Consider the following 13,190-nt stretch of genomic DNA (forward strand, 5'->3'; position numbering starts at 1 on the left):
ACTGACCATCACCCTCTTCCAAGCATTAAGTGCTCGTTCAATTATGAACAGTTCTTTCTTAAGCTACTGCAGGGACATGAAACGCAACACGATGAAGTGGCTCCATCTGCGCTAATGAAAACACCATTTTTAATTACAGGCCACTGCACACATATTGAAATAGTTATGTACAGTTCATATTTCTGTTGGTAGTTCTAGAAAACAATCTTAAAATCCACAAACCAAAAAACGCTTCTGATTATTTACCAGTTCAAACAATAAAAATGTCCTTGGTGTTGGTGTCTTCTATACAGGCTCTTGATATACAAACTATAAGATAAATACATCCTAGTTTTATACATCACTTCCAACACAACCAACCTCAGGTGTGTTCATTACTCTACGGGTTTATTTTAAAGTCTGCTAATGAGTGACATGAAGTTTTATCAGTCCGGTGACCTGTCCAGGGCGTATCCTGCCTCTCACCCTATGACAGCTGGGACAGATTCCAGGACGTGCAGAAGAAAATGGACGAGTGGACGTTTTATCATCTCCAGAACAATACTCGTGCTGGGTTTTGTATGAAGTGGTCACAGGTAGTACAATATGTGTGAACTCACCAAAAATGGTTCTATAACACAAGACATTTAATTTACACAAGACATTGATCCCACCAGTGAGATATTGAGATCACTGGTGCTGAGAGAAAAGCCTTTTGTTACCAGACTTCTTTAACCTGCTGCAGTTGACTAGTTTCCTGCAGGATTGAACCACATTTGCAGTGAGTACTAGGTCTTGTCAAAGTAACTGCTGACACTTCACTGGCATTAACACGTTCCCTATCCTCCTTACAACTAAGTTTAACTTGATGTGATTTTAAAAACTAACTTTTACAAAACGTATCCACTGATTCGGTTTGACTCTGGTTTCTAAAAAGATGGCGGGACATGTTTTTACTTAATATTGTGTTTGCTTTCCTGTGACTTCACACACTCGTGTGGTTTGTCCACACACAATCTGGAGCTACAAGAATGACCTGGATGACTCAGCACGAGTGATCTTCAATGATCACCGTTCTGTTAGCGCACAGCGTGCAGTTCTCACAAGTGTCTGCTTGGAGGTAAAGCTGGGCTACAGCGTTTCTATGCTGTTGTTGCCGGGAGGCGTGAAGCCCTTTCCAGATCCATCAGAGCCAACTCTCTGATTTCTTCCAGAATAGAGTACAGACTGGGAGTTTTGCTCTGACGAAACTCTCTTTCCTCTTTGGAGAGTTTGGGGCGCCGGGCTGTCTTCTCCTGAGCCAGCGCCTCTTCATTCTGACGCACCACCTCTTTGACCAGCTGACTGCGGCCCTGAGGGCTGGGCTGCTGGGACTTGGCACTGTGGTGAGGCTTGTTGCTGATGACCTCGAGGTTTAGACGGTCAGCGTGGCAAGTTGAAGAGTGGACAGAAATACGAACCTGAAGAGAGCAGAGAACGTAAGTCACAGTATTCCTCAGTTCGATCACTACACAGTAATGGCACCTACTGAAAATAGTCTAATGGAATGCTATGCAAAGACAGGCCCACTTAAGGTTTGTGACGTAATATATAACAGCAGTCCTCTCAGCACTGTGCGCAGCGTCACAGCTAAGTAGACAGTGGTGTAGAGTGGAGAAGTTTCCGACTGTGCCACAATTTTGTTCATAAATAGGATAAATTGGATACGTATGTTACACACACGTATCCAATGTAACAAACGTTCATCCATCCGTACACGAACTTTCTTTACTGTGCTTTCTAACATTCACACGACGTGGAGACTGGAGCAGAGGGGGAGAAAAACATTCATTAACACTGTGACCTCGGTCAAGTGTCACAGTGAGGTTGTTGTTTTGTTGATTTGTTTGTTGAATATCATCATCATCTCTTTGTTTGATATGATCATAGCTTGACAGCAGTCAATGCTGTGGTGGACAACTTGTGTTTGGGCTAATGTTTCTTTCTATCTTGTTTTGGCCACATGTGTCATCCATCATCATCCATCAGTAAGCTATGTTGTTAGCATTGCCTTTGCCCTTTGACATTTATGACCCCAGGATAAGTCCATGAAAGAAAGAAAAGATGTTGATAACAGTGGAAGCAGCAGTACTCTGTCACTTTTTCATGTCTTAAAGCCAAAGATGTGAGAATAACACACCGTTACTTCAGTTTCTTTTTGTTAGCTAACCTTAGGGTAATGTTTCCTGCTCTTTTTGCTTAAATCACATGCACTTATTCCTCACAATCATCGTGTGTAACATGCCTGAACTTAATATAACTTGACGCCAGTGATGGGCAGCAACGCATAATTAGATTACTTTTTTCAAGTAACGAGTAAAGTAAGGGATTACTGTTGCAAAAAAGGTAATTAGATTACTGTTACTGTCCCGTAAACACGCTGCTCTACTGTGTTACTAAACCGTGAGTTTGTTTGCAAGAGTGTCTCATGACAATGACATAAGTGCATGCGACGTTTGTGGTAACAAACGTGTGCAGAGCAACAATGGATCATTTATCGAGTGCGAGAGAGAGAGTGCGACCGTGCAGCGTTTAAAGGCGTTTATGTGAAAACAATTACCGCCCACTGTCATTTTTTATCTCCCTTTACAAAAAGGTTTGTGTAGAAACGCCACAAACTGGAAGCATTACATTTCTTGTCTTGGAGGAGAGCCTCCCCCCCCCCCACACTTATGTTTTTGTTTTCATATAATATTTAAAAACAATAAACTGAATAACTTTAAATGATTTATTTTCAGGAATCATTTTCGTCTCATTCATCTTACTGACGTTTTGTTACCTTGAGATTAGCTAACAAAGCAGCAACCACACAACACTTTATCACAACAAGATCATAAAACGTCTCTTAATGTTGGACCACAAAAGATCCAGTAGTCGTATGAACCTGTGATTCATATACACTCATGCATATATATTTGGAATCGTCGCCTTTAGGCGCTGCATTGCTGGAAACCTTCTAAAATGATTGATTAGCGTTTTCTGTGACTTACGGTGATGTGGTCAAACAGTTTGAAGGTGGAGGTGCCACAGCTGGAGGTGGTGGTAATGCGGTCCGGGTATTTTCGCACAGTGCCACCCTGCCAATCACAGCTGCCGTCCTGTCCCGCTACCACCACCAGGCCCTCTTTGTTCTTCAGATACACAGGCCCCCTCACACCATACCTGTGAACAACATGGCTGTGGTCAGAGGCAGCCTTACTTACTCAGTGATATTACTCAACCTGCTTTGCGCCCTGTGATTTTAATCATTACATGGATTCTACAGCCTTCTCAAAATGACCACAGGTTACATTTTAATAAACTGTTAATATTGCATATCCCTGTAACACCACAAGCATGGAGAACACTGATGTTATTAAATTACACTTTCCTTGCAATAAACAAGCAGCAACCTCCAGAGGTTAGCTAAGCTAACGTAGAAGTGCCACAAACACAAGGCTGGCTCCAAAGCACCGTCCCTCCCCACAGACTCAACTTCAGCAATGCAATTAACTTATTTAAAGCCTGGTAGAGAAAAGATTCGGGGTTTTAGCCGATTTTCCCTGCTCACAATAAATGTTTAAGGAATTAGTTTAGTAAATTTATACAATTTAAAACTCATTTTGAGGTTTTTTAAGAGAAAATAAAACTAGCGTGTATACTGTTAAATATACATTGATTAGCGTGCAATTACATCTTCCAACAAATTCATTCATTGTCATAAACTTTGAATTCGTCTATTAAAAATACACGAGTGGTTGGCCGTCTGTGAGCTGCTGTACAGCTCCATTAAACAAAGGAAAAGAAGAAGACTGCAGAACAAAACACAGGACTGAAGGTTCTTACTCTGGGATAAACACCAAGACACCGTTGTCTCGAATGGAGTAGACAACAGCGTCAGCCACACAGCACGGGTCTGTCTGAGGGTCTCGTTCTCTGAAAAACAGACACTGAAACAGTGCTGTGGATCGCATTTGGGCTGCCTGTGCTGCCTGCAAATGAAACACAGACGTCAGCACAGCTTCTGTTAATAGAGTAAGAGGTGAATCATTGAAAAACACAAACAATAAAACACCCCTGACCCTGTTCTTGCTGTTGACATGGTGAGCCATTTCCTCCACTTCTTTGTTACTGGCTGGTGCTTTACCAGATACAACGCCCCTCTGCATGTGCAGGGCTGCGGTAAGAAGGCGGTGCACGACAATGTCTGCGTACCGACGGATGGGTGAGGTAAAGTGTGTGTAGCGATCCAGAGCCAGACCTACGACAACGAAGCAAATATCAGCACGTTAGCCTTCTTTCTAGTTCTCAGTCGAATAATTCTTCACAAACAACAGACGTTGGACAAGTGTGTGCAGACGTGTGATGGATGGACTGACCCACAGTCACACTGAAACTCTAGTGCAGCCAATAAAAGCTGTGCAGCGGTATCGTACCATAATGGTAGTATTGGTCTTGAGGATGAGCACCAGTGGAGAAGTACAGAGCCTGTGACATAGCAGTGGTGGCCATCATTCTGAACAACCTGTTCACCAAGGGGTCCTGTGGGTCCACAGCTCGGTCCAGTGAGGCAGCTAAAGCCTTGTTGGACCTGAAGGAACAGAGCCAGAAACCAGGGATGAGTGAGGCCTCTCATCTCAGCAGTCAGTGACACAAAGCTACTTGCATCACCATGTCTCTTGTCCTGGGACCGGTTCTGCTGTTGGTTTAACCCCCCCCCCCCACAATCCTCCAACCGCACATTCATATTTTGTTTTCAAACTCCATTGCAGTTCATTCCACGCCTCAGATCCTCAGACCTTTTGTAAACAGTTAAACAAATAAAAGTTAACTGTAATAGATTACAGGTTGTAATTAAATAAATCACTGCCTCTTTTAAAAAACAGAAAAACAAACCATCTTTAATTATTTGAGTTGTTTGTTTTGTTCCCGTGTGAGAATATTCAACACTGCTCTCTGTGCAAAACGGGTTTAAAAGCATAAACAGCTGTGGGATCCTGTTTGTCCGGGATTTGAACCGGGGAACAAACTGCGGCAGGATCAGCGTTGTGCCGAGGTCGGCATCGCCGACAGCATGTGTTCCCCCTGCGTGGCGAGCGTTCGCTGGGCACGGAGTGTGGATCCAGGTTACGCCGCCTCCATTACAAACAGTCAGACGTGGAAGTAGTGATGTTTTAGTTTTGTAAAAAAGTGAAACCTGAGTGTCGTTACATTACCATTCAGTTTAAGGGTTACAACAGAAAATGAAATATTTATTGTCCTCTCGTGGTATCAGACGGGATTATTTTAACAAACGAAGGACATTTTGCCTGATAATTATATTTATCCTGTAACTTTACTGTGTAAAGAGCTAAAACCTCCAAAGTTTCAGGAGTAGTTAGTCGTTATAAGAAGTGTTTGTGAACTGAAAATCAAGAATGTGGGATCCTGTTTGTCCGTGATTTGGACAGCCCAGCGTGTGCTCCCGACGCAGGGGAAACTAATTCTGTCGGGGAGACCGACCTTGCCACGACAGCTGTTGTGAAGCTGAAGCCAAAGGCAAGATATGCTTCATCATATGTTCTAGTCTTTGGTTTGGAAGCATATTTGGCTTCAACCTCAACCTGAGCTGAAGGAACATGTCTTCTTCTTGTCTGACTGCTCATGTGACACCTGAGTGTGTCCCCGTGTTATCAAACATTTCAGGTTCACACACTTGTGTGTCTGAACATGATGTGCGTTGGACTACAATATGCATTTCCTCAGTTTCTATACTGAACAGTCAAAAACATTACCTGGTGTCAATGGTGAAACCTTTGGCCTTTGCAGTGTCCACCAGCTGGTTGAATAGCTCCTGTTGTGGTGGTGGGTGACACCTTAGAAGGGCCTGGTTGGGGAAAGCTTCCTGGATCTTGCGGGCCACCCAGTGGTTGGCGTAAATCATGCACTCTGCCACGGTCTCATGGACCTCCAGGGGCTGACGAGGGACCAGGGCCGTAATGTTCCTCTCCTCATCCAGCTGGGCACCCACCTGAAAAGGGAAAATGCTTCTAACGTGACTTCAATGAAAAAGAATATGAAAATGCATCAGTGGGCCACATTTTACTACAGTTTACTTTAACTCAGTTGAACATGCACCATTCCACCGGAACAAATGCTGCACGGAGAACCAAATGTGAATGAATCTCAACCTGAAAACAGTCTACTGTCTTTCCTACGTTCAGCTCTCTATCATACCAGTAAGAACACATATCCCTAACAGGCACACAGCTCTGCTCATGGGCACAGAAACTCCACCGATCTGCTGTTCATGCTTTTTGTTTATAGTGGACAGCCAATCAGAGTTTAAGTTAGCTCAAAGGAAATGTGCCTTAAAGAGAGAACAAAACTTTTCTCAGACTAAGGATGAACTGAGGGGACCCAAAGCACTTCAGCAGGAACCAAAAGAAGCCAGAAAGTTTGGATTTGAACACAGTTTTGGCCGTTTTATATAATAGATCAAGATGAAACATCTGTTGTCCTTATCCTTCAGGACAACAGATGTTTCACCAGCGGTCAATAATCCAGCTTTGTCAAGATAAGAACTTGATTTTTGGGTGGCAGCTCAATCATTAAACACACTTTTAGAAATATATTGGTTTTTCCACTATCCCAGAAGCAACCCGAGAGAATCATTTTTACTTCATATCAATATTCTGTGTGCGTACAGCCATAACAGGAATGCAATAACTGAATAATAAATAAATCCAAGACATCCTATTAGAGAGCATCTTATAGAACAACAGGAATTGTCCATATGAGGTTTTAACAGATGGCTGACCAGCCGCTGTAGATAAATGGCTGTGATCTAATGTGAAAACTGTCAGTGGTTTCACAGTGGAGTGCTTGGTTTCTTTATTCCAATATTCTCACTGAAATGACTTTCTGATAAAATGTTTTCTGCTGAGGAACGTGTTCTGCTTAGACGCCTGATTTTAAAAATAACGTCTCTATTAGACCGTACTATAATTTATTATCGATGAAAAGAAATATATGGTATCCATCTGTAATTCTGTAAATAACACAGCAAAAAACCAAACTAAACATAAAGACCTGGAAGACTCCTGCGTCTAAATTCATTCAGTTATTGTACTGAGTCCTGAACATGTTAGAAATATGGTATCTAAGCAGATTCTTACTCTGGATGGCATTACCTTGGCCTCCAGTAACGCTGTGAGGAACCTTGGAGTCATGTTTGACCAGGACATGTCCTTCAATGCACATATTAAACAAATATGTAAGACTGCGTTCTTCCATTTGTGCAACATCTCTAAAGTTAGAAATATCCTGTCTCAGAGTGACGCTGAAAAACTAGTTCATGCATTTATTACTTCCAGGCTGGACGACTGTAATTCATTATTATCAGGATGTCCAAAAAACTCGCTGAAAAGCCTTCAGCTGATCCAAAATGCTGCAGCAAGAGTCCTGACAGGGACTAGAAAGAGAGAGCAGATTCCCTTCATTGGCTTCCTGTTAAATCCAGAATTCAAAATCCTGCTCCTCACATACAAGGTCTTAAATAATCAGGCCCCATCTTATCTTAATGACCTTGTAGTACCATATCACCCTATTAGAGCACTTCGCTCTCGCTCTGCAGGCCTACTTGTTGTTCCTAGAGTATTTAAAAGTAGAATGGGAGGCAGAGCCTTCAGTTTTCAGGCCCCTCTTCTGTGGAACCAGCTTCCAGTTTGGATTCAGGAGACAGACACTATCTCTACTTTTAAGATTAGGCTTCAAACTTTCCTTTTTGCTAAAGCATATAGTTAGGGCTGGACCAGGTGACCCTGAATCCTCCCTTAGTTATGCTGCAATAGACCGTGGCAGCTGGGGGATTCTCATGATGACGCCGAACATCATCATCACCTCTTTGTCATCATTATCACTGACTACATGTTTATAGACCAATCTCCATTTAATCATTAGTTATCATTAATCCCTGGCCCTTTTCCACAGGTGTCTTTTGACCTGATTTCCTCCCCTCGGCTGTATGAAGTGTTTCGGGGTGACTGATACTGAATTTTCTAACCATGATGTCATCTGACAAAATGACCAAACACAGAGGTTAAGTCAAACTTTCACTTAGACAGAAGCTTAGAAGGGAGAATCTTCTGCAGCTGAAATGTGCGAGAAAGATAGTGGTTCCAGTTTTTAATGTGCAGAATGGATTTCTCTCCACTGAAGCTATGTGCACGGTTTACTTTGTTTGATTCACTTCAGATTCATTGAATCATTTTGTGTCGTATGTTAGACGTCAGTAGTGACGATGTGTTAGGGTTAGACACTCAGCTATAACATGCTTACGCTTTCAATTAAGAACATGAACCTTAAATGTTTGCAGTCTTTATTTATATAGTCTTACTGTTAAGTACACACATTACCAAAACACACAAAATACTCTATGAAGATACAAGAAACCAATCATACCTCCACTCCTTCCAGCTCCAGCGCTCCTCCTCTGTCCCTCTTTGCCCGAAGATGTCTGGCTACATGTGTGAGCATCTCAAGTGCCTCAGTGAGTTGAGCTAGCTTAGAACCCTTTTCCTGAGGACCCAGGTTGGCCAGTTCCGCTACCTCAACCTGTTCTCCGTTGAGGAGCGCCTGAGCCAGCTCGTAGTGGAGCTGATAGGAGGAGCGGATGAGTGTACGACCATACCAGACCTCTTGGACTTCAAGGGATTCTGCGTCAAGCTCCCAAAGCACGCTCATTGCATACCTGAATTTGAAAGTGTCAGTTACACAACTAGCATGCATTTTAAGCATATGAAAATGAAACGTGTGATGGGAAGTCTACTAACCTGTCAGCACCTCCCAGCAGTGAGCAAAGGTCTGCGCTGAGAATAGCAGGCAGCATGTCGTACCTGCGGTCTGCCAGGTAGTAGGTTGTAGCCCTTAAGAAGTGACATAATAAATATAAAAAGGCAATGAGATCAAAGCAGCAGCTTTATCATCTTCTTTCTAATCAAAAGTGAGACATAATTTGAAAATAAGTACTAAATATTCAGAGTTTGTTCCACCTTTGTCATTTTCATCCTTCTGTTTATTAATAAGTCAGGAAGGATGAAATAAATAAGCAAAATGTTTTTCTTATGATTTAATAAATATTCCCCATTTTCTGAAATAGAATTTAAGGCTTCAAACCACAATCATGAGATTTTAATTTACTTCTTTAAAGTGTGGAGGCGAGCTGGACAGGTGGGTGATCTGCACGCTGCTTTGTGGACAGCTATGAAATGTAAAATGGAATTTTAGAGTAAGTCAGAGAGAAAGCAGAGGACCAAAACTACATTAAAAATCACAACATAAAAAATATATAGTAAGATTTCAGTATTATTTTATAAGTGCACGTTGTTAACAGTCTACACGGAGTTTCTCTCCTCACTCGGCTCTCAATCATCTTCTGTACATGCTGCTGCTGCTGCTGCTGCTGCCTTTAAAAAACGACATGCACTTCATGGACCTTCTTACTAATTTATCTGCAGACTACACTTTATCAGATACATTTTATTAGCACTGGGTTAGACACTTCTGCCTTCTGAACACTCCTTTCTTCACTTCCAAGACTCAACAAGGTGCTGAAAGAATTCCGTAGAGATTTTGGATTATAGCGAGATTACACCGAGATGACAGCAGAATGCATTTGCTGCAGATTTGTCGGCCGTTCAGCTGTGACACAAATTTTTTTGGGCTGCTTCCCTGTCACATGGTGTCATCGCTGCATGTTCCCAGGAAGGAAAATTTGTGGAGATCAAGTGCAAGCATTACTTTTGCAGCCCCGACCTTCACTTCATTTACTGCAGATATTTTAAACTCAGTTTTATTCATTTGTACAATACAGCACAAAATAAATAAATAAATCAGAACATGTGCATATATCTGGACATAAACACAGATGAATATCTTCTTGTTCTATTACTGTGGTTCAACTGTCTTGTATCATCATCCTCTTTATTAATAAGATGCACTGAAAGCCAATTATAGACAAACCATTAACATCAGGTACTCAAGGTCACATGCCATCATGTGACCTCCGGTGTTTTCCTGACACCCGTAACTGTACAAAGGGGATCTGAAAACAAATGATGTGTGACACACTGTTCTTTACTTCTACCACTCAGTAGAATAAAACTAATTTAGTTGGAAGCGGACTCATTTTTCCTTTTTTTGCTGCATGACCTTCTGGTTGAATGTTGTGTACAAGTATGGCTGCCATGTCCCGTAGTAATATATGTTTATGAAGGCCACAGTGAAAATCACTCAGGCTTTCCCACAGCGGAAACATTCCCCTGTCCTGTTAATGGCATCGTACTCAAAATGAGCACAAGTTCTTCGTAACAACATGGACCACTGTGTTCTGTGTGTAGCAGTTCTCTACTGTGAGAACCCCAACCACCTTTTAGCACGACCAGCATTCGTCCATTCGCACACATATTCATACAGCGCGTTAGTCTATACCTTTAAGCATTTTCTCTCACATGCACACTCACACTAACGGATGCATCCAGGGAAATTTGGGGGTTAAGTATTTTGTGCAAGGTGACTTTAACATGAAGCCCGAAGGCATCAGGGATTGAACCAACAATGTGCTGACCATTGGTTCAATTCCTGGTGCCAGTGATACTTTCAAAGCCATCATGGACCCTGTGAAGTCCTTCTACATGTGATTAAATGATAGACATTTAAGGCTTAATGCTTCACATCAGACACGAGCCTTATTTAAGGTGGCCCTCTGTGTTATTTATAATTGCGCTACAAGGCATGCTGCTGATGCAACATTAATTCAGGCAACAACTTTCTTGCCTCTTTGTACTTCTGAAAGTTCCTCTGAACACTTATGCAAGATGCTGTAATTTTCTTTTATCCTTTTATATCCCACCTACTCTACCCAACCACTCCAACCAGTTCCTCACCTTGAACGTGCCTCCAAGTCTGTGAGCGAACCCTCTTTGACAAAGTGAGTGACATCAGCAATGTGAACTCCCAGCTCCAGCCTTCTGTTGGGGAGCTTGTGTACAGACAGCGTGTCGTCTACATCTTCACAGCCGCGTGGATCGATGCTGAACACCAGGCGACTGTCCCTAAGATCCCGCCGCTCTGCCACCTCAGAGGGGTCTACCGTCCACGGCTTCTCCAGAGAGTTGACCGGCATCTCTCTCAGCTGATGGCAGACGGACAGGCACAGCTAAACAGCCGCATAGTCTTTTGAACTTTTCACATTTTGTTATGATTCTATACAAAACATTAATAATAATAATAATAATTAAAGCTGCAAGCAGCGTTATGAGGGCCCTCGCACCCCCGGCACGTCGAGCCACTGCCAACACCTCAAACCGGCACGTCCGATGTGATGTCACATTGATGGATTTCATGCTTTTAATCACCAGCTAACATTTCATCTTATTCGACCAGGATTATAGTCATGCCACTAGGTGGCGCTCTAACCATTATTGACAAATAGCATAACAAACATTTCCAAGCTCGAGTCTCATCACACCTGCGACCTTTGGGAGAGATTGGACATTGTGTTTTTTAGTGACAGCAGATTACTGCTTTTTGCGAGTGATTGAAACTCTACGTGCCGCCATGACCACCCCGTTTCCCTGAACGGAAAAAGCTTCGCAATTTAACATCACAAAGGTCTTTAGATTCTACACACTGAAGAATGGTTCAATATGATGAAATCCCTTGGAGGAGTTCGTCAAAGTATGAGGCCTGAAAAGGGGGGAAAATGTCATCAAAATTACACATTAATTTTAAAATGGCTGACTTCCTGTTGGATTTGGGATATTGCTCCAAGAGACTTTTTTGTACATCTTGATATCTCCTATAAGCTTACCAGGTTTCAGAATCATACATAGAACACAGAGCAGGGGCTGTGGTTTTGAAATATTGTAGGGGGCGCTGTGGAGCAATTTCGCGCTATTCAATGAAAATGATCACATGACAACAAAGCCTTCATCAATTTGGAGGTGTGGGCCAAATTTCAAGCCTCTATAAACTTGCAAGCCCCTCAAAAGCCACTTCATCTTTCATGTTGAACAGCGTTGCCACCAGGGTGTGCCGTTCAGTTTAAAGTCACAATTTTTGCACTGAAGCATCACGAGGGACTGATGTTGATATTCACCGCTTTTGAGGTGGCCACGATGAACCTGTGAAAATCAGTACAACAAAATTAAAGCCATGACATTTCCTGTTGCCACTAGGTGGCGCTGTACGTATTCCCGACAATGGGCACATCAATCTGTTCAGGGCGGGTCTGACATCATGCCTGTAAAGTCTGGTACTGAACAGACTGGATTTCATTGAGTTATACTAATTTGTTTCTTCATGGCGTGACATCAAAGTTCGCCATGCTGCTGGGGTCACACCCTTTTGCGAAAAGTCACAGTTTTCACTGTAACCCAAGACCAACTCCTTAAGGCTTTCCTGGAGAAATTTGAGGCTGCAGGTGTCACCCATCACTATACTGTACCCCAAAGTGTAAAACATGACATTTCCTGTTCCCACTAGGTGGCGCTGTCCCTGGTGTCAAATATGGCAGTTGAAATATGTTCAGGGGTGGAGCCTTATCATATGTGTTCACTTTGGTCAAGGTCAGAAAATGTATGACAAAATGAGAGGCAATAAGATTTTCATGGCGAGTCATCGAAATTCGCCATGGCGCCACGGCCTCATAGTATTGTGAAAACTCAAAAGCTCCGCAATTTAACATGGCACAAGGGTGTAGTTGACACTGACCAAATATGAAGGTTATGAAATCAAACCCCAAGGAGGAGTTCGCAAAAGTTCGAGGCATGGAAATGGCAAAATTAGAGCCAAAATGTCACCTTCTCTTCCAAATGGCGGACTTCCTGTTGGGTTTGCGTCAATGGGCCCACAGACTTTTTTGTTCGTCTTGGCATGATACACATATGTGCCAAATTTCATACATGTAGCTCAAACGATGTGGTCGTAGGGCTGCATTTAACAAGGCATAGGTGGCGCTGTAGAGCCATTTCCCAGTGCTCATATGTAAAACCATTAAAATACAAAATTTTTCACCAGACCTGGCATGTGTGCAAAATTTCATGAGTTTTTGAGCATGTTTAGGCCCTCAAAAAGGCCCTTGTTTGGGGTGAATAATAATAATAATTAAAGCTGCAAGCAGCGTTATGAGGGCCCTCGCACCCCCGGCACGT

At 42.6% G+C, this 13,190-nt stretch overlaps 1 protein-coding gene across 1 annotated transcript; it reads right to left on the reverse strand.

Annotated features, from left to right (window-relative positions):
• Positions 1-100: 100 nt before the first annotated feature.
• Positions 101-11,180, reverse strand: LOC146566827 (DIS3-like exonuclease 1). The gene is made up of 9 exons (XM_085286367.1): positions 10,923-11,180; positions 8,811-8,903; positions 8,440-8,728; positions 5,772-6,007; positions 4,434-4,588; positions 4,080-4,258; positions 3,844-3,989; positions 3,009-3,180; positions 101-1,439 (listed from the first exon to the last, which is right to left on the reverse strand). Exons 1-9 carry the CDS (start codon positions 11,159-11,161, stop codon positions 1,122-1,124), a joined length of 1,827 nt encoding a protein of 608 aa, XP_085142493.1. The 5' UTR covers positions 11,162-11,180; the 3' UTR covers positions 101-1,121.
• Positions 11,181-13,190: the final 2,010 nt, after the last annotated feature.

Source organism: Mchenga conophoros, linkage group LG9 (assembly GCF_057382185.1).
Source record: "Mchenga conophoros isolate Kocher_MC1m ecotype Shallow Benthic linkage group LG9, M_conophoros_male_GT1.1, whole genome shotgun sequence".
In the NCBI taxonomy this organism is placed as follows: Eukaryota; Metazoa; Chordata; class Actinopteri; order Cichliformes; family Cichlidae; genus Mchenga; species Mchenga conophoros.